Source organism: Tiliqua scincoides, chromosome 1 (assembly GCF_035046505.1).
Source record: "Tiliqua scincoides isolate rTilSci1 chromosome 1, rTilSci1.hap2, whole genome shotgun sequence".
In the NCBI taxonomy this organism is placed as follows: Eukaryota; Metazoa; Chordata; class Lepidosauria; order Squamata; family Scincidae; genus Tiliqua; species Tiliqua scincoides.
This window is the reverse complement of record NC_089821.1, coordinates 241,714,174-241,735,742: the sequence shown is the minus strand read 5'-3', so window position 1 is coordinate 241,735,742 and position 21,569 is coordinate 241,714,174. Positions and strand designations below refer to the sequence as shown.

The window sequence follows — 21,569 nt, the reverse complement described above, 5'->3', positions numbered from 1 at the left end:
TTTCCAATCATAAAACACAAATCAAATTACCATTAACTAATCTCAATAGCACAATACCAGTCAGTCATAATGTAACTTTTTGTTCATACTTCAGGGCCAAATTCTGTGTTGCATCAGAGATAAGTGAATGCAACTATATTTCTTACATTTTTCCTCAAATAGCAGCTGAAGGCCAGATCCAAATAGTGACCACAGCACAGGAGAAGGTTTATTTTTTTAAAAAATTCCCCCAGTGTCATTTTCCCAATGCAGATTGCTCCCTGTATATTTTTCTTAGCAAGGCAGTTTGAGGAAGATTTTCAGCAGGAAAAATACTGTATGAAGGGAGCAAAGGATTAGCTTTTCACCCATGCTGTTGTCCTAGTCCAAATCACATACACCCACAACTGCTTTTTGGAAAGCTTAAATCAGTGTTTCTCAAACTGTGGGTCAGGACCAACTATCAGTTTCAGGTGGGTCCCCATTCATTTCAATATTTTATTTTTAACATATTAAACTTGATGCTACCATGGTATGTGACTGCATTTGGGGAAACATTACAGATGTGTACTTTGAAAAGCTACTATGTTTATTCTTTTAACATTGATAGTAAATGGGACTTACTCCTGGTAAGTGTGGATAGGATTACAGCCTAGGATCACTAAATATTTTCCTGCTTGATGATGTCACTTCAGGTAATGACATCACTTCTAGTGGGTCCTGACAGATTCTCAATTCTAAAAAATGGGTCCCAGTGCTAAATGTGTGAAAACCACTGGCTTAAAGCTTTCTCTTTAAAAGAGAAAGAGATGCATTCACATATCTGGGTTATAACATGCAGACTGGCCCTCAGTATGAATAAAGCATGGTAACAATTCTGCTTTCCATAAAACAGTTAAAGAGTGATGTAGTGAGTTTAATCTTGCTTATATTAAAAAGATTTATTGGTGGGTGCAAGGGTCTGGGGAGTGAAAGGGGGATTGCTAAAAATCATGTTCCTTCATGACCAGGAGACTGTGCTTGCACAAGCGAGGGTTCAGATATACATCCCACTTTTTTTTCCTTCCAAGAGGATTCAGTTACCAAAATTCTTTTTCAATTATTTACATTGGCAAACAAATCTGAAATGAAAGTTATATTATTAAATAAAAGCACAGACTTTTACAAGATGTGTTATTGCATCTTTGAAAAACACCAGATCAAGGACTCCTCCTCGAACAGCTTCATTGTATTGTCTCTGATAGTACTGTAGTTTGTCACTTAAAAATTCCAAACTTGGAACCTAACCACAAAGAACACAAGGAATTTAAAACATTACCTTCAATAAATTAAAGTCAGAAAGTTAAAACAAAGAAACATGAATGAAAGCAAATCATACCACTTTGAACAACACCCTTACTAAAGTTTTAGATTAGCTTCCTTGTACAGACTTCAGGGCCCGATACTATCCATCTTTCCAGCGCTGATACAGGGCTGGGTTTGGGGCCTCAGTTAGTTTATTCTGTTCAGAGACTCTACTTTAGAAAATAACATGCATTATTCTAAAGACACTGTTAAGCAATTTCAGCAAACTGGCCCTGGCACTGCTAAGCAATTCTTAAATGTGATGATTGCTTATTTCCTTGACTACGGACTATTTAGCCCAGGCAGTAATCATGCACAACACTGGGTTGCCTTTAGATCTATACTATTTAGGGCACAATCCTAACCAATTTCCAGCACTGAGGCAATGCAGCTCCAAGTTAAGGGAACAAACATTCCTTTACCTTGAGGAGACCTCTGTGACTGCCACCCAACTGCAGAATGAAACAAATGCCCCATTGCCATAGCTACGTCAGTGCTGGAAAGTTGGTTAGGATTTGTGTGCTAATTCTTTGTGTGCTCCTTTCTGACCCTTTTTTACACATCTGCAGTCAGCTTTTCCTGAATACTACTGTTGCATATGAATACTAATTTTCCTGAATACTACTGTTGCATATCAACCTATGGTTGACTGGTATCATAATATAATTCTGATATGGTCCACAGCACAACTGCCTACCTACAACAATCTACCATATTCTGCAAATAATCCAAGGTGCTGTTTCTGAAATACCAACTTGTTGTATACTATTAAAAACTCTATCCCATTACATTCTCAATCTCACAGTAGCCCCATAATAGTCTGCCAAGTGCAACAGGACATGCAAAGATGTTTCTCAGTGGGCTCTCTTCACTAAACCCACTTCCCTTCTGAGGTGCACTGAGTTTGAACATTTTGAACTCTGAACATTTTCTAGACGTGATGCAAAGACATGTCTAATTACACAGGTGCATATTGGCCAGTAATATATAGAATTATTTTAAGTAACTTTTCTCATTTCAGGCTTGTCACCAGGGCTGCACCCTGGTGATGCAGGCCTACTTGAGAGCAAGGGGGTCCTCAGGAGTAAAGGGCTCCTTGGGAGTAAGGGACTCCTCAGGAGTAGGGAAGCTGAGTGAGTACTACCTGGATCCAGCCCCGAGGCAAAGGGTCTCCTTGGGAGTAGGGCCTGAGATCACATGGCTGGAAGGGGTGGGACTGACTGGGCTGGCTGCTGGGTTCATAAGGAGCCCAGCAGGCAGAGGGAGAGGTCGCTCTTCCTGGGGCTTAGACTCCATGAGGGTGGCCAGGGAGCACTCAGGCGAACCCATTACCTTCCCTGTACTGGACCCTTGCCTTGGAGGGGCGGGAGTTTCATTTGTGAACATGCAAAAATGCAAGCCACATCCCAACCCCTTCTTTCTAATGAAAACGGTTGCTGAAGTCTGGAGACCCTTGGCAGTGGCAAAGGATACAGCATGGGGCAGCAGAGGGAGAGTGAATAACTGGAAGCTGCAAGGGAAAACTCTAGCACAGCAGGGACGTGCAGTGTGAAAGCGGCAGATGAGGAAGAACTGCCCCACTGGAGTCCTCCAAAAAGTGCTGGCACTGCCATTTGACTACATAAGCACTCACAACCCATGCACGCTGAACAGCTGGAGTACTTGCTCTGTGAACAATTGCTTGTGCAGTCACAGTGGTGGTGGCAGCACTTTTTGGAGGACTCCAGTGGGGTGGTTGTACCTTACTTGCCGACTCCACACCACACGTCTCTGTGGCATAAGCATGTGAATGCATAACCCACAGTTTTCATATTTTTGATATTATATCAAAAATATGATATATTTTGCGCCAAGGCTGCCTTGGGTGCCCTTCAGGGAGAAAGGCGGAATACAAATATAATAAATAATAAATAATATCACAGTTACCCATCTAAGTACCAAAGTGATTAGAATTTGATTAATTAATTCAAATACCAGTTCATAAACTTTGGGTGCTTCAAACACAAAGTCTTCGGGTTCATCGCCAGTTGGTTCAGGCATGTCTCGCAAAAAATCTACAAAATAGGGCTCAGAATCAATGCTTGGTGCCAATTCTGCATCCACATGTTCACAAATAGCCCTAGCAAAATTTCTGTCAAACCAAAGTTCATCTTCTTCACAAACAAATCTGCAAGACAATAAACAGGAAGATTATTCTGAAAGAGCAAGAGAAGATTACCGAAATGTTATCCACTGTGGTGGTTTTTCTTTGTCTTTCCTCCTTTTACAACATATCCTGGTTGCTGTTCACCTCTGGGCTCAGGACATTGCAATAAGACCTATGTGGAAGATGATGGTCTTCCTATCTTTCACAACTTGTAACTTTTCAATATATATAATAAATGTACCTGTCAGCAATTACTCTAGTGCATTCATTTTTAAATAATGCCAGAAGGGTTGTAATGTTAGTACACTCCTCTGCTTTTACAGTTAGCATTCCTTGCCAAATTCTGGAAAGGTCTCGCAAATTGAAGATGTAATGGAATTTGGACGGGGTGGGCAACATCTTCACCTAAAGCAAAAAAATATATTTTCTGTTGAAAGTTTCCACGGCAGCTAGAAAGAAATAAGCACACTGTGACCTGTACAACAATAAATACATCTGCATTCATAAATCTATTTATCCCCAGGCATACTGTTTCTTTCAGTAAAATTAATAAAAAATTATCTCTGGCATCAATAAAAATGAATATTAAGCCTTGGCATACCTGACTGATAGGGAAGTAGTTCTTATATGTGCATTTCCACCTGGGCAGAAACTCAGGACACTTAACCTGAGGAACAGCAGTGGCAGCACCAGAAAATGTCTGTCTGCTGTGTATTTTGAGGCACAGAAGAGGCAACATGCATTTCCAAGAGGGACAACTATGTTCCACGTAATAGATTTCTGACAGAAATGCAATGGTATACAGGTGTGCCCCAGTATTCAAGGGGATTCCGTTCCAGAAACACCTTCCCCACCACAGTTAAGTGAAGCCGCAGATAACAGGGAATGCTCCCCTCACCTCTGGAAGTGAGGCCGTGCATATCTGCCTGCGGCTTCTGCTGGTCTCAGACTGACTCTAAGAGCAAAAAAAAAAAAGTGACTTCTGGTTTTTCAAAAAAAAATCTGACTGGTAAAATGGAAAAATTATCATTCCTCATGTTATTTTTGGAACGTTCTGTACCCTGCTGCCTGCCCTTTCTGTTGGAAACCTGTGAATGCCTATATGCTACATATCACAGAGGGCTGATAAGAACAGATTTCTGCCCTCTCTTACAGCACAGTCCTATGCATGTATTCTCAGTCAGTCCCATTGTGTTCAGTAGACCTCACTCCCAGGAATGTCAGTACGGGATTGCATCCTTTCCATTAGTGGCAAAAAAATTTTCAACATTTTTCTTCTGTACCTTAGTCCACTGCCACAATATTCTGCCTGCTGATACTAATTTCATTATCATGTCACATATTTCAGACTTGAAATTTCTACATGAATGGAAGTATCCGAGGCCAATTATTCCTGAAAAAGAACAGGATACTGTTAACCCAAATAATATAGGCACAAGAGTCAGTGGCAGCAGCCTGGATGAGGAAACCTTGCACTGTAAGAGGCTAATATTTAGCTGTTTGTGCAGCCGTTTTTGGCACAAGGTTATTTACTCTGTCAGGAATACTCGAGGTATGCCGGTTTGTCCCCACTAGCAGAGCAGAGTAACAGCATGTAGGAGAGCATTTGAAGCAAGCAGTCCCAAGAAGAAAAAATACAGCTGCACATTCCTTTCAACAAACAGACTTGTATTGAAGAAAAGTTTCAGCCAAACAATAGGCTTATCAGGAACACAGCAAAAGAAAATAATAACAAGCAGCAGCAGAGTAGAAACAGCATGATATCAGACACCAGCAGTGACTCCAGCAGCACCTCTCCCAGCCACCAGCCACGAATGACCACCCCCATTGCTTCCAGTGTCTGTTTATATACTGGAGCCAGCCAATCACAGAGCAGGTGACCTCACTGTCTTGTGATCACTATTTCACAGTATTGCATCAGCTAATTTACACAGGAGCACAATTAAGGTGACTCAGCACTTTTCTTTTTGTCTTGGTCACACAGAGCTTTACCATTATCCAGGCTGAACAAATTCCTTTTGTGCCTGATGCAGCACAAACCTTGACATACTCTGAGGTTTACCAGGGCCTGAAGCAAAGTGGCAGTTGGAACACCTGAGGACAGGGAGGCTTGTAGATATCTTACAGCCCAATCCTAAAGGTGGTGCACCACGGTAGCCACTGGAGTTCTTCTTGGGGAAAGGGGACTTTTGTCCCCTTCCCCGAAGGAAAGCCCCAAGCCCCACAAAATGGCTTTTCAAGTCTGCCCTGGCTATTTTGCCAGCACTTAGTTGAGAGACTCTGTGTCAGACCAGAAAGGTTCTCCTGCCCCGAAACACCTCCCTCCGCCTCTGAAGCCCTCATCGCCACCTGGAGCTCTAACCTAGCTCTAACCTAGCTCCAGGTGGTGTCAACCTAGCTCCAGGTGGCGTCCGGCTGGTGCTGAGTAATCACCAGCGCTGACTTGGTGCAGGGTGTCATGGGCGTGCCTTACGGCATGTTTGGAACACCCGGTGCTGGCACTGGAGGTCAGCACCAGTACTGACCCAGTTCAGGACTGGGCCTTTAATCCCCATCCCTGTGCCTTGTGTCTGAGCCACAAACTGCATGAGACAGCAGCAGCAGCAGCAGGCTGGAAACAAAGGTTGGTCAGACTGGCTGTAGCCCTATGCCCACCTGACCTCTGAACCATCAGTACCGATTGTATGGCTGTCACAGGATTCACAACAGCCTAAAAGGCCATTTTAAAGAGCTAGAGCAGGGGTCTCCAAACTTTTCGGCCAGAGGGCCACATCAAATATCTAGCGTGGTGTGGAGGACCGGAAAAAAAATTTCAATATAAAATTTAAATAAGTAAGAGATAGAACTTAGATGAGTGAATAAATGAATCAATGGGCTCATTCATTCAACCTCTCTGGCCCTTAGAACACCCTCCAGACACAATCAGAGCACAGTTCTGGTGGGTGGGCCAGAGGCTTTCAGGGGACAAGAGGTTGGCTGCAGGCCGGAAAGAGACTTGCTGTGGGCTGCCTCTGGCCCCTGAGCCAGGGTTTGGAGACCCCTAATCTAGAGTAATGCAGTAATTCTAGATAATCAAAGGACTTTCATTTGGACTTGCTATTTCATGGCAGCTACTGAGGTGAGAGACTAGAGCTTGCAGTAACAACAGCTAAGCCTCCCCTATGATCATGAAACCACTCAGAAACTGGGTGGAGCACATATGTAATCACAGGGTAGACTGAGTTGTTGCTGCTGCAAGCTCTAGTCTCTCCTTGTATGTTCAGCTATTTTTATTGGAGGTACATGATATTCTGAGGTTATTTTCATTGGAATAGGACAGGGGAGGGGAGGCTGGGCCTCCCCTGACCACACATCTCTACTGGGCAGTCGAGGGAGGAGAAAGTACCCCAAGCGCATCCTGTGGCTGATATGGCCAAAATTGCACATTGATAGGACTGCTGTTAGGTTGCATTATAAGATCGCAAGGGGAGTAACCGGTTCCACCTATCTGCCAAAGGTGAAATGAGCCGGGGATGGGGGAGAAATGAATGGGGTAGAATGGGAAAAGAGAACAACAGCCCAATCCAATGTAAATCCCTGCATAGTGATGCAGTAGTGCTGGTGCAAGCTATTTTGCATTCTGTGGGGAATTTGTGACTGCTGGAAGTCTCTTTGCAGTAAGGGTACTCTTCTCTCCTTTCCCCAGGTAAGCCCAAGCAGTCACAATGGGTCAGCTTAGACCTGCATGCTGATCAGTGCAGGCAGATCAAGCCTGAGAAAGGGGTTTGCATAAATCAAAATAAATTACATTTAAAAATTCAAGAAAACATTTAATACCAAAAATTTTGTCTATGGATGCGTTGGATGGCAATGTGCAATTAAACACTGTAAACTGCCTTTTTAAACGTTGTGGAATATCATTTCGGCCTCCTCCTGGGTGAATCATTGCCGCTATTAACTGCACATCAACAATTGTAGTGAAGTCTCCAGGTTTATCCAAACTATACATTCCTTCCATTTCCATCATCTGACGCACTATTTCATTTGTCACCTATGCAATTTACAGAAGAAACATCAATCATGAAGTTAAAAGAATAGTAAAGAGTCTGCTAATTTAGCCAAATATATTTTTACTTTATTCCAGGTACAAAAAGCACAGTACAGAATAGGGGTGTCAAACATCAGGCTTGTTGGCCAGATGCAACCCATGAGCATTCTTTGTCTGGCCTTCAGGCTCTCCCAACATTACCATCAGCAACTGATTTGCCTAGGTGTGACTGCTGAAAAGTAACCCATATGATGGGCCCTCTCATATCTTGAAAATATGATCTATTTTCTCTTCTGTCATTTGCAGGTAATGAACCTTCCTCAGCAGCGGGTCCTCAGAAAGCATCGTGAATGCTATTTGGCCCACTGTATAACACAAGTTTGACACCACTGGTATAGAGTATGTCATACTTGATCACGGCTATCCTTGTCCCACTGAAATCAATAATATCTGCGGCTAAATTGCTCTGGATTGCATCAGGCCAGGTCATATTTCAAAATGAAAATCAAGATCTTAAAGCCTACTTGATATTCTATTGTAAAAATTATGTATTCCAAGCTAGTCCAAGATCTCCCCGTAGCTCAAGTGGGATGCCACCCTTACTTGGTGATGTGCCAGCCTCTGCTCTTCCCACCCTCTAGATTGGAAATGGTAATGTGGAAGACAGGAGAGCAGATGCTAGCCCAGCACTCTTCTCTACTCCACACTTCGGCTGCTCTCCCCTCTTTCTTTTTCAATGCAGGAAGTGAGAAGAGGAGAAGGAAAGGTGGCAGGTGAATGCAAGGGTCATGGAGACCGCTGGCCCTGGGAGGAAAATCTTCCCAACAGTTTACATTTTAAAAATAGTTCTACTGATAACATTATAGAATCCATTTTGTTATGAATTGTGTTCATTATTTTACGATGTATACATTTTAGAACTCTACCTGATCTCCCCATTCATTAATAATTGGCATGTTAATATCATCAATGAAAATTGTCATTTTTCTTCCCCCTGGAGGTCCGTATGTACTGCCCATCCTTTTGTCCACATAACTTTCTACTGTCCTCTAAAACACAGAAAAAGAAAAAGATACGTAAAAGCCAAAGTAAATTTACAAACCCTTGTTAAATCATTTTTGTCTTAAAGCTGTGTATGCTTTGTTACAATCTAAGGGTGCAATCCTAACCAACTTTCCAGCACTGACCTAGCTGCAGTGCAGTCCCAAGGTAAGGAAACAAACATGCACTTACCTTGGGGAGGCCCCCTTGATTGCCTCCCCACTGCAGGATGCAGTGCACGCCACATTGGTGCAGGTACGTCAGTGCTGAAAGTTGGTTAGGATTGCACCCTAAGGCTTGTATCCTAATGGAGCATGTGAAGAAGGAAGCTTGCAGAAGCAAACATCCCCACCATCTCCTCAGCATAGCAACCCACTGTGCCTGCCAAAATCCACTCTGAGGGTTCGGGAACCCTCCAGAACAGGACTGCTGCAGACTTAAGGGGACAGCAGTAAAAATCCTCCCCCACGTGCACAATTATAAGTAACTTCCATTCATGGAAGAGAAACTTAGGATTCAAAGTTAAGCCTGCAATCATATACAGTTGGACATCGGTATCCATGGGGAATCAGACACTCAGTGGATACCAAAACCCCTGGATAAGCAAATTCACAGGTTTGGTCCATAGGACCTCTAGATGTGACTGGAGACATTCATACCTTTCTGGATGTACCTTTCTGGCACCTCCAGAGGCCTTTTGCACATGGCCTCTGTGAGTCTCACAAAGGCTCCCAGACACAACCAGAGAACACCTCCTGTCACATCCAGGATCTCAGGTCTGGCCCTCCACTGCAGATTCGGAATCTGCAGTGAGTTGACTATTTGGGTCCTGAATCTGTGGATAAAAAGACGACCTGGCCACACTTACCTGGGAGTAAGCCCCACTGAATTTAGTGGGTCTTATTTCTGAATAAAGAAGTATAGGATTGCCCCCTATAAGAAAACAAATTAGAGCAATAAATTCAGATGCCCTCAAGTAATTAGCAGGCAGGGGTGAAAGAGGTTGCGGGAGGAGGCGAAGAGACAGTGGCCTCCTCACAAGCAGAAGTCAGTGTTGGCTCCATGCGGGGGGGGGGGGGAGAGGAAGAGACACCTATATAGTATATGGCTGACAGGAAAGGGGTTGCGGTAATCACGTCCAACTAATTATGCTCATTTTTTAGAAAGTTGTCTGGACTGGATCAAATTTCAGCATCAAATGGGTATTGTAATTGGCCACTGGAGAATAGTCAGACACATTTGTGTCTGCTTACAGACTTGCCCCACCATCTTGGGCACCATCTTGGGGATTCCAGCTGAACCTTCACAATGTTGGTGATGATGATAAGTCTCTGGAAGGCTACCTGAGAACTACTCTGGGGCTGGAGCAAGCCCAGGGAAGGAACCAAGAGACAGGTGGAGGATGGATGAAGCAACCCCCTCCCCACTGTTGAACTCTGAGGCCACATTGTTGGGCCAGCAACCCAACAAATCAAGGGATAACCAGCACGGAGAAATCACCAGGTTTATAAAGTTCATAGAGAGTATGGTGAAAAGGGTCTCCTGGAACCTAACTCCATTTTCCCCATTGACTCCATGATTATCTGCTAATTCGGATACTTCTTTACTCAGAAATAAGATCCACTGGGATTATCTGTTCAATGAGAATTCGCTAATTCAATGTCCACTAGGTTTTCCAGGAAAGTAACCCTAGTAGATAACAAGAATTGACTGAATGTCAGACTGAAGTCAGTCTGAAGCATTTTAGTTATTTGTGCAAGCAACTGCTTATAAAATGTACAGTTTACCTGAAACATTCCAGGTTCTGTTGCCGAGGAAAAGTTCAAACATTTTGATAAGTGTTCTTCTGGATCGTATTTTTTCAAATAACCTTTAATCATTACAGTCTTTGCAGTACCCTGTTCTCCAATAAGTAACACCGCCTGCAACATTTTTAGAATATTTATTTATTTATTTAATAAAACTAATAAAATAATAAAACTTTATTTTTATCCCGCCCTTCTCCCAAAAAGGGACCCATACAAATTTATTTGATTTGTATTCCACCTTTCTCCCCAAAGGCACCCAAGGTGGCTAACAATCAATTTAAAATACAAACAAAGTAAGATACAAATAAACATTAAAAAAAAATTAAAAAATTAAAAACAATTAAAACAAGATAAAATACATAGCAGTAGATTAAAAGCACGCAGTGAAAGACATAATTTATAAAAGCTGCCCTTATAAGGCCTCAAAGGCTTTCCTGAATAAAAAAAGTCTTCAGGCCCCGCCCAAACGTTAACAACGAGGAAATTGTCCTCAATTCAAAGGGGAGGGAATTTCATAGTGCAGGTGCCACCACCAAAAAGGCCCTGTTTCTGGCCGCCATCCCCTTCATCACTCTCAATGACAGCACAACCAACAGGGCCCCTTCTGATGACCTCAGAGAACAGACTGGACTATACAGAAGAAGGTGGTCTCTCAAATACACTGGTCCCAAGCCGTTAGGGCTTTAAAGGTCATAACCAGCACCTTGAATTCAGCCCTGAAACGAATGGGCAGCCAGTGTAGTTGCCGGAGTAGCGGCATGACAGAGTCAAACCTCCGACCCCCAGCAACTACCCGAGCCGCTGCATTCTGCACTAGCTGTAGCTTCCAGACCGTCTTCAGGGGCAGCCCCACGTAGAGCGCATTGCAATAATTTTGTTAAGGTTAAATTTGTATGGGATGGTTGGTGTTGGTCCCTGCTTTGTCCCAATGTGAGCAGGTTGCAAGAAAAACAGCAAATACAGCAGAGTACTTTCAGCAGATGTATTTGAGCAAGGGATAGCACAAGTAGAGTTGTCAGTAAAAAGTCCAAGAGTCAACACGAAGAGCAGTCAGTCCAAGTATAGCAAATCCAAATCAGTTTCCAACAATACACAGTCAAAGGTTCAGTCCATAAGTCAGTAATAACATATAAATACAGTATCCAGCCTCCTCAGTCACTGGCAGCAGTTCCTCAGTTATCTCCATCAACTCCCCTACTGCTGCACTGGAAGCTCCAGCAGACTAACCTTATGTAGTCAGCTTAGCCAATCAGTGCTGGCTTGGTCACACCCAGGGTGTGTCAGTCCCAGGTGCCTGCTGATTCTGCTGACTCAGCAATCTACACCTGCTCCCTGAACCAACTTGTAAGCTGTGGTTCTGCTTCCCTCAGAACACAAAGCTGACAAATTTAATCTTGATATTATGATGGCATGGACCACTGTGGCCAGATCCACCCGAGACAGGTACGGCCGCAGCTGGCACACCAGCCGAAGCTGGACAAAGGCACTCCTGGCCACAGCTGACACCTGGACATCCAGGAGAAGCTGTGAGTCCAGGAGAACCCCCAAGCTGCGAACCTGCTCTTTCAGGGGGAGTGCAACCCCATTCAGAGCAGGGCGATAGTCCAGAACCCGCATCGTGGATTTCTGCACCATAAGAACATAAGAACATAAGAACAGCTCCACTGGATCAGGCCATAGGCCCATCTAGTCCAGCTTCCTGTATCTCACAGCGGCCCACCAAATGCCCCAGGGAGCACACCAGATAACAAGAGAACTCATCCTGGTGCCCTCCCTTGCATCTGGCATTCTGACATAACCCATTTCTAAAATCAGGAGGTTGCGCATACACATCATGGCTTGTACCCCATAATGGATTTTTCCTCCAGAAGCTTGTCCAATCCCCTTTTAAAGTTGTCCAGGCCAGTCGCCGTCACCACATCCTGTGGCAAAGAGTTCCACAGACCAACCACACACTGAGTAAAGAAATACTTTCTTTTGTCTGTTCTAACTCTCCCTACACTCAATTTTAGTGGATGTCACCTGGTTCTGGTGTTATGTGAGAGTGTAAAGAGCATCTCCCTATCCACTCTGTCCATCCCCTGCATAATTTTGTATGTCTCAATCATGTCCCCCCTCAGGCGCCTCTTTTCTAGGCTGAAGAGGCCCAAACGCTGTAGCCTTTCCTCATAAGGAAGGTGCCCCAGCCCAGTAATCATCTTAGTCGCTCTCTTTTGCACCTTTTCCATTTCCACTATGTCTTTTTTCAGATGCGGCAACCAGAACTGGACACAATACTCCAGGTGTGGCCTTACCATCGAGGACCTCTGTCTTGTCCGGATTTAATTTCAGCTTGTTCACCCTCATCCAGATCCCAACTGCCTCCAGGCAACATTCCAGGACAGAGACAGCCACCCTGGAGTCTGGTGGAAAGGAGAGATAGAGCTGGGTGTCCTCAGCATACTGATGGCACCCAACTCCAAAACTCTAGATGACCTCTCCCAGCGGTTTCATGTAGATGTTAAACAACATGGGGGACAATATAGAAACCTGCGGCACCCCACACCTCAAGGGCCAGGGTGCTAAACAGGAGTCTCCCAGTACCACCATCTGGGATATGTTGGCCAAGAAGAACCGGAACCACTGTAAAACAGTGCCCCCAATCAAACATCCTAGGAGGACACCATGGTCAATGATGTTGAAAGCTGCTGAGAGGTCCAAAAGGACTAGCAAGGATGCACTCCCTCCGTCCGGCCCTCGGTGTAGGTCATCCACCAAGGCGACCAAGGCTGTCTCCATCCCAAACCCAGGCCTGAAGCCAGATTGAAAGGGATCTAGATAATCTGCTTCATCCAGGATCCTCTGGAGCTGAGAAGCCACCACCCGCTCGATCACTTTGCCCAGAAATGGGAGATTCAAGACGGGCTGATAATTATCCAATATAGAAGTGCCCAGAGAGGGCTTTTTCAGGAGGGGATGAACCACTGCTTGCTTTAATGCCAGAAACATCACCCCCTCACTCAAAGATGAATTTACTACCCTCTCGGTCCACTCGGCCAGTCCCTCCCAGGCAGATCTAACCAGCCATGCTGGGCACGGATTCAGCGGGTAGGCGGACGACCTCACACTCCAAAGGATCCTGTCTACATTCTCAGGTTCTACAAGCTGAAAAGAATCCCACAAAACAGGACTGACAGTTGCCACGGGGACAAAACTAAACATTATCAACATGGAGTCCAAGTTGTGGCGAATCCAAGTGATTTTATCCACAAAGTGCCTGGCGAACAAATCACAGTGGACTTCTGTATGTTCCTCCTGGTTAGTTGGTGGGGTCTGATGGAGAAGACCCCGTACAACACGGAACAGTTCCACTGGTCAGCTCTGTGCGGATGCAATGGTGGCAGAGAAGAAGGAGTGCTTCACTGCCATCATCGCCACAGAATAGGCCCTATAATGGGCCCTAGCCTGTGTTTGGTTGGATTTGTCACAAGTCTTTCTCCACCATCACTCAAGACCTCTACCCTGCCGCTTCATCATCCACAGGAGTGCCATCATCCTTGGTAAACCAAGGAGCTACGTTGACTCAGCTACGTGGCAGATGCCCAACTCCCTGTTCCAGAGGTCAACCAGAGCCTCAGATGAGTCACTGGCCTTAGCAGCAGGAAAATCCCTCAAAGCCCTCAGGAAACCATTCGAATCCATTAGTCTTCGGGGGCGGACCATACAAATGGTCCTCCACCTCAGCAGAGACAGGAGGCTGCAACAAGTCTAAACTTTACCAGGAAGTGATCTGTCCATGACAACAGAGTGATCTTGATCACATCCAGATCACCATCCCTTTGTCCTGACAAAAACATCAGGTCTAACATGTGTCCAGCCTCGTGGGTTGGGGTTGGGATATTCTGTGACAGGCCCATGGTTGCCATGGCAGCCATGAAATCCTGAGCGGCACCTACCTCTGGGGCCTAGGCGTGCACATTGAAGTCCCCCAACACCAATAGGTGAGGGGCCTCCAATGCAACGTCTGAAATCAACCCAGTCAACTCAGGCAGGGAGACTGTTAGGCAGTAAGGCGGACGGTACACCAACAGAATCCCAGTCCTGTCCCACCCTTCCAACGAGACATACAGACACTCAAACCCAGTGAATTGCTGGACTGGGCTCCCGGCAAGGGAGATGGAATTCTGATTGCGACCCCCCCTCCCCGTCCCTGCAGTCGTGGCTGCTGCACTACCTGGAAAACTGGAGGACAACGCTGGGAAAGATTCACTCCTCCCACTTCATCCAACCAGGTTTCCGTAATACAAGCCAGATCAGCACCCTCACTCAGGATTAAATCCTGAATGCAACAGGTTTTATTGTTTTATTGACTGATCTGGCATTTAAGAGCAGCAGTTTCAGTCTCAGGGCACTACTGCCAAGGCCCCCAGTCGACAGAGCGCTGGAGGGAAGGCTGGAAAGAGAGACAATTTGTCTATGATGGACCCTCCTTACCCTGGAACGGCCAGCCTGCACCCCCCCCCGACATATCTTCCATGGTCCATCACTCTGTTGATGGTGGCACTATTCCCCTTCCCTAAGCTCCTCTCTGAAGATAAACACATAACTTACTGGCGAGGCCTGCCCTATAAGCCACTGTAACAATGCACCTTCTCAGATTAAAATTTGACACTAAAAAAGCCCACACCCATGGTTAAAAAGCTAGAGATATGGAGGGGGGCAAGTGAGGAAAGACCCTAATCTGTAAGGTCCAACAACCAACTCCAAAACCACCTTCCCTGTCCAATCCAGTCCTGATAGCAGTACACCAAATCATTCCCTACCCTTCTCTCACAGAGCTACAACCTCACCCTCTTTCCAGTTCCCCTCTCTCACAGGGGCAGCCCTACTCTTCTCTTACTCCTGCATCAGGACTTGACTATAAGACAAAGGGGGAGGGGCCACCAACCCATTACATTCCCCGAAAGGTGCAGACCAGGCCAAGACACAAGTAATAAAATCTCAACTGCGCCCACCGTGGTTCTTCAATCAGGCTGCTATAGATAGCATGTGTCTTTCACTAGCGTCTATGATGTTATTCTTTCATCCCCGACAGATGATCACATAGGAAGAGGGGGAGATATTACTGCTGCTCTACTCAGAACTGGTCAACTAGCAGTTCCATTCTCAAGCTTAATGCTAACCCAATGTGTTCTGATCCCCTCCCAGATGCCTCACACTTGTGCAGCTAGACACTGCACAAGGGGAAAGTCATAGTCATTATCTCAGTCATAGTGCATAACAAAGCCATATTACTGAAAGACAAAGACATAAAATCAACAAACAGCAACATGTCATTATCCTGCTACTGTCAAATTCTGTCAAGGTTCCAGCTGCTGCCAAAGTTCATGACAAAGTTATACTTTTGCATTGCTAGGAAATGACAGAAAAGGAAAAGAAAGAAAAGGTCAGGTAGGAAGGACACCACTGTTCCTTTTCTGTTGTGGCTTCATATCCTTGCCAGCTCTCCTTCTTATATGATCATTGCCAGATCACCATACAACTAGGATCGGATTCAGGCATTTACAGCTAAATGTTCTCTTTAGTCAAATCCAATTAACCTTCCAAGGAATCTACACAAACTACACATTACAGAGAATGTGTGTGCTTCTCCTCTTTCTGTTCTTTCTATTGCCATCTGAAATGCAATGAAATCATGGTGGGGGTAGGGAGCCTTTTATAGTCGTTGTCATCCCCCGCCATAGTTCAAATCCCTATTGCAGCCCCTGCCACAAGCTATATTTAGAACAAAAAGTTTCCATTGGCTTTCAATAGCACATGGGGGTGCTGTGATTGGGATTGGAACCATAGCAAGGGGCAAAGTATTAAAGGTCTCCTATCCCCTGCAACATAGCAGTTTTGCCCTATGTCAGGCACATCCAGAGTACACTTTTTTTTTAAGAGGATAAACAAATGGAGAAGTACATGCATGCTCCACACCATGTAGCCTTTCCCTTAGAAGAACAGACAGATGCTTCACAGATCACGTCTAAAAGAGTGCTTGAAGTGGGCTGGTTTTAGGTCCACCTGAAAAAAGATGTATAACATCCTGCCCCACTACACTGACTGATCTAAAACACTGTGGTGTTGTTGTTAATCTTATGGCCCAATCCTATTGCCACCAAATGAGCATTTCCATGGCACTATGTGCTTTCTGGCTAACGCAAAAGGTGACATGCCAGAGAGTGTGGGCTCCATGCACCAGCGGCCTTTGGACACCTGCCAGTCCTGGTAAGTAGATGTAGGGGGTGGGAGGGAGGGGATGGGAGTTGGTGGAACAGGGTGGTAATGGGGGCAGGGAGGAGGGTGGATTGGAACCAGGAAGAGGACATGCTCAGGGGCAGTAGTGTCCACTGAATCCAAACCCCTTTCCCTGGCTTGATTCACATGTCCACGCAGACATGCACCAGCAATATTGCTGGTGCAGGTCCAAGAAGACCCACCGAGCTAGCAGGGGCTTACCCCAGGGCAAGGGAGCAAATTTTCCCTTGCTTCAAGGAAGGCTCCGGAAGCCAAAACTCCCCTGTAGGATGCAGTGGATGTCATGTTGGTGTTGCTGCATCATCACATGGGAAATTACGTTGGATGGGGTTGTGACAGGACCATTGTATCCTGGACAACTATATTCTAGCCAAATGCATCCCAGTCATTGGCGTCCCTGGACATTTGCGCCTGGATTTTTTTGCATCTCCACATGTTTTGCACGGTAAGTATGTACTTACTTTGTGTTGTTTTGCTATGGTATCCATCAAAAACTGAGTTCTGACATTGTCAACATTTGGAACCAGAATAGAGGAATACTCAGGAACACTGTCTGTTGGATAAATATATTCCTGAACTTTTTTATTCCAGTGGTCCCAGTCACCTAAAAGGAGCAAAATAATAGTGGGACAACCCAATTATTTTCCTTCTCTAACAAATATTTCAATGAGACCACACAGAACCTGTTGTTATCTATACAACACTGGAGCAAAAAGCATTGATGAATTCAAGTGATCTGACTTTTTTCTACAGACCATTATGCTCAGTCAGATGAGTCGTGCAAGTCATTCTGGTCCACTAAGCAGTCACAGGAATAGCCAGGCAGGCGAACAACATGATTCCTTAAATCATATGAAGATAGGAAAATGCTGGGGGTGAAATAGCTACATATCCTCTCAAATATTATCTGCAACACTTCATTCTGCACTACAACACTCATGTAAGACAGAATGGCAAGCATCTGAGATTGGGGCAGAAACATGGCTGCAAGCTCAGTAACTCTGCTACTTCCTGGGAATAAGTCTTACATGCAGAACTCAGGCAGTAATGATCAACCAGTGGACACGCTGAATGGAACTCATTCATTGGACACTCTGTGGAAGCATTTCATAACATTAAGCTGCACTGGCTAAAGGTTATGTACAAAAATTATTTGAATAAATAGTTCATTACTTAGTGATGAGTTTAAAGACTACAGATATTATAGTTAGAGACAGCTGAACAGTATGGATCATTGCACCAATAATGAAGGTTTTGAAAACTAGTGCATTTTTTGCATGCTTTGACAAAAATGTGTTTAGGAACACAATGCAAGATACATACCAGTGTTAGTGGTTAATAAATGTATTAAGCATTATCATTTTTTCCACTTACCATAATCACTGACATAAAACTCATACATTGTTTGTAGGGTGCCTTTAGGGATCACTGGCAGATCTAGTTTGCTTTCATGACTTCTAAGAAAAGCTTCCAATTTTTCCCTGCTTTCCAGCTCTAGAAGGGCACCTAAACTCCACATTAAGCCAAACACAAACAGTTTATGAAGATGTGCCAGACAGGCTATACCACCTTCTTCCTTTGAGGGAATCAGGCCTTCCAAAAGGTTAATGGACTGGAAATATATTAAAAAGAAAAAAAGAATTACACAATGTTTATCTTGCTTAATAAAATTTCAGTGCAATTTTCAATTCACTCAAGACTGGTTTGCACAATTAGGGCCATGATGTTGATTGAAACTTTTGCCTCAGGTGGAAGGCTGGGCTAGGTGGCAAACTGGAGGAGTGGCCCATAACTCCCGCACATATATCACCTCCCCCAATGAGCCATCTATTCCATGGTTCCATCCTCTTTTTATGTACACAGGGAGAAGAGAATGGAATGGCTTATTTGCTCCAACCTCCATTGCTCCAATACAGATGGGGCCTCCGTATCCATGGATTCTGTAGCCGTGGATCTCACTCAATGCTGGCCCCAGGACCTGTGTTGAGCCAGACTTGGCTCAGCCCAACCTGAGCCCTCCAGAGATGACCAAAGCTGTGCTCTGGTTGCCTCCAGAGGGTTTTCTGAAGCCCACAGAGGTTGTGTGCCTCCGCCCAAAGCCTCTACAGATTCAGAATGGCCGTTTTGGTCAAAAAAAGCAACTTCTGGTTTCCAGATGGTAACATTTTATTTGGTTAATATAAATATATAATATAAATATAAATATATAATCTGGTAAAACCAGAAGTAACATTTTTTTGTCCACATAAGGTAACTGAGGCCTAGTGAAGCCCCTTGAGGGTCTCCCCAGGGTGGCAGCATGCCTTATATGGGCAAAACAGTTCCGGTTTATAGAAACTGGAAATCACTTTTTTTGGTTGAAATGGCCATTTTGAAGCCTGCAGATGCCACAGGTGGACTCAGGCTGCCTTTGCGGGCTTCAGAAAGCCCTCTAGAGGTGATAGGAGCACATCTCCAGTTGATTCAAAGGGTTTAAAGGAGCCAAAACAGTTGATTCAAAGGGTTTAAAGGAGCAGTGGGCACACATGCATCACCTCACTGTGGATGCTTGAGGGGGGTCATTCAGTGTGCATGCATGGTGATGCATATTGGCAGAGGGGGGTGATGGAATTTGGTAGTGGGTTCAGGTGGTGGTTGACCATGGGCCATCCCTGGCACAACACATTTCATATCTATAAGAAAAAGGGGAGATCTGAGCTTACCTGTGAATTCCCCTTCTCGGTGGTCTCCATGGCAGGGTCAGTCCTTGACAACTGGGAAGCTCCTCCCTCTCAGGCAGGCAGGTCAGGTTACAAAATCTTCCTGAGCGGAGGAGCTCCCTCGATTCCCCAGACTACAAAAGCCTTGATGGCCCCTCCCCAGATCAGCTCTGTCTTGGACTTGCTCAGGTAGATGTCCATCCATGAAGTCCAGTGTGTCGAAAAGCCATCCGGATGAACTCTGATGACCTAAATCTCACCATTCTGAACCAAGAAAGGCTAGTACCATACTGTACCCTAATTCAGGGACCTAATGTGGACCTGTCAGGGACATTTTGTCCTTATCTTCTACCACCCCATTGTTTAGGGTTTGCAGTCTTTTTTTATATATATGCTTCAGGCTGTGAGGGTGGGCAGACTGACCCTGCCATGGAGACCACTGAGAAGGGGAATTCACAGGTAAGCTCAAATCTCCCCTTTCTCCAGTGGAATCTCCATGGCAGGGTCAGTCCTTGACAACTGGGAAATACCCAAGCCATGTCTCCTCAAGGGTGGGAGCTGCCTGAAGCATCTGAAGCTATGCTCTACAGCACACGCCTGGCAAAGGCTGTGTCCCTGGAAGCATAGGCGTCTGCCTAGTAGTGCTTTATGAACATATGGGGGGAGCTGCAGGTGGCTGCTCTACAAACCATCTCTAAAGACAAAAAGGCCCTGAATGCCAGCTGAACAAATGAGCAACTATGCCCTGAGGCGGCTCCCTTCCATGAGCCCTGTAGGCCTCAACTATTGCATCCCTTACCCATCTGGAGATGGTGGATGGTGAAACCTTAAATTTCTGTTCGTTTGCCTTATGCAGCAAAAACAGTTTTCATATGTCTGAAGGTAGCGTTTCAGGAGATATATTTCCTGTCCAGCACACATCCAAAATGTGCCGATCCCACTCTCTAGGTTGAAAGGTTTGGAAAGAAAGGCAGGATCTGGGAAACACAGAATTAACCTTGGGTAGGGTTGGTGAGGAGAACCACCCTGTTCTTTTGAAACAGACACAAGACTACAGAAAAATCTGTCAATGCAGACAGCCATCTAGATGATGTTATTCCCACTAAAAAAGGGCAGTTTTCTGGGAAAAAATTATGTAAAGGACAAGTAGCCATAGGCCTGAAAGGAGGCTGTGTTAATGCCTTGAGAACTAGACCTAAGTTCCCCCAAAGGGGCCCTGGCCACTGGAGGGGGGTTGATCAATGCCACTCTGCTAGTGAATTTTCTAACATGAGGGTAGGAAGACAAGAGTCAACCCTCAGAATACCCCAAATACATGAAATTTTGAATACTTGTCTTATCAGAGTGGCCGTACTCACACCCTTATCCAGACCTGACAAAGGAACTCTAAGAGTTCCCTCACTTTAATTTTCTCTGTATGGACCTGGTTTAGGAAACACCAGCCCACCAACCCCCTCTGGGTAGAATATGAACCCTCTAGATGGTCCTCCTATCTTGAAAACTAGCCCTCAATATCTGAAGTTAGGACAGTGTTTGTCGCTCAAGCTCCATACAGTTAGCTGCAGCATTGCCATCTTAGGATGGATGCTGGGACCCTGAGATAGTAGGTTCAACCTCAGTGGAAGGTGAAAAGGCGGATATACTCAGGGGACTTTGACGTTGGAAACCCCTTCTAGCGTTATCTTTAGTAACACCTTTGGAAGACCTCTGATAGGAAGGAAAGCATACAGAAGTCTTTGGGGCCAAGTGAGATGAAGGGTGTTCATCTCTTTGGCATCTCCCTTGGAAAAGAATCTCATCAGCTGGTTGCAGTGCTTGTTTACAAAACAGGTCTAGCACCAGTGGCCTGAACCTCCTGTTCAGAAATCAGAACACCTAGCTATGAATTTACCATTCAGCCTGGACTATCTTCTGGAGGCTCAGCCAGTGTACTTTGCACATATAGGGAGTAACCCATATTAAACTATCTTCCCCCATCAGTATAAGACAACCTGTGATGGGGTCCTACTCCAGCTGACTCAAAGACAAACCTGGCATCAGGTGTTGCATTATCTGTTAGACTTGATGCTCTGGCTGGAGGATTCAGATTTTGGAGATCTGCCCAAGGGATGATGGGACTTAAATTTGAACCACTGAGATCTAAACTTGGATTGACCCTTGGGACAAATGATAGCTTGTGACCATGAAAGGATTGATGTTATATATATTTGGAATAGTCCTTTCGAAGAGTGGGCAAAACCTCTCTC

General features: G+C 45.0%; 1 protein-coding gene across 1 annotated transcript in view; it reads right to left on the bottom strand.

The window, feature by feature from the left end:
- The window catches only part of DNAH8 (dynein axonemal heavy chain 8), a 188,528-nt gene that overhangs the window by 79,186 nt on the left and 87,773 nt on the right, over window positions 1-21,569 (bottom strand). The window contains exons 49-57 of the mRNA XM_066623193.1: window positions 17,999-18,236; window positions 17,086-17,228; window positions 10,325-10,459; window positions 8,423-8,545; window positions 7,286-7,499; window positions 4,753-4,862; window positions 3,711-3,874; window positions 3,298-3,490; window positions 1,139-1,261 (exon numbers count right to left, since the gene is read on the bottom strand). Of these exons, the coding sequence (XP_066479290.1) occupies window positions 1,139-1,261; window positions 3,298-3,490; window positions 3,711-3,874; window positions 4,753-4,862; window positions 7,286-7,499; window positions 8,423-8,545; window positions 10,325-10,459; window positions 17,086-17,228; window positions 17,999-18,236 (1,443 nt within the window). The remainder of the gene's footprint in view (window positions 1-1,138; window positions 1,262-3,297; window positions 3,491-3,710; window positions 3,875-4,752; window positions 4,863-7,285; window positions 7,500-8,422; window positions 8,546-10,324; window positions 10,460-17,085; window positions 17,229-17,998; window positions 18,237-21,569) is intronic.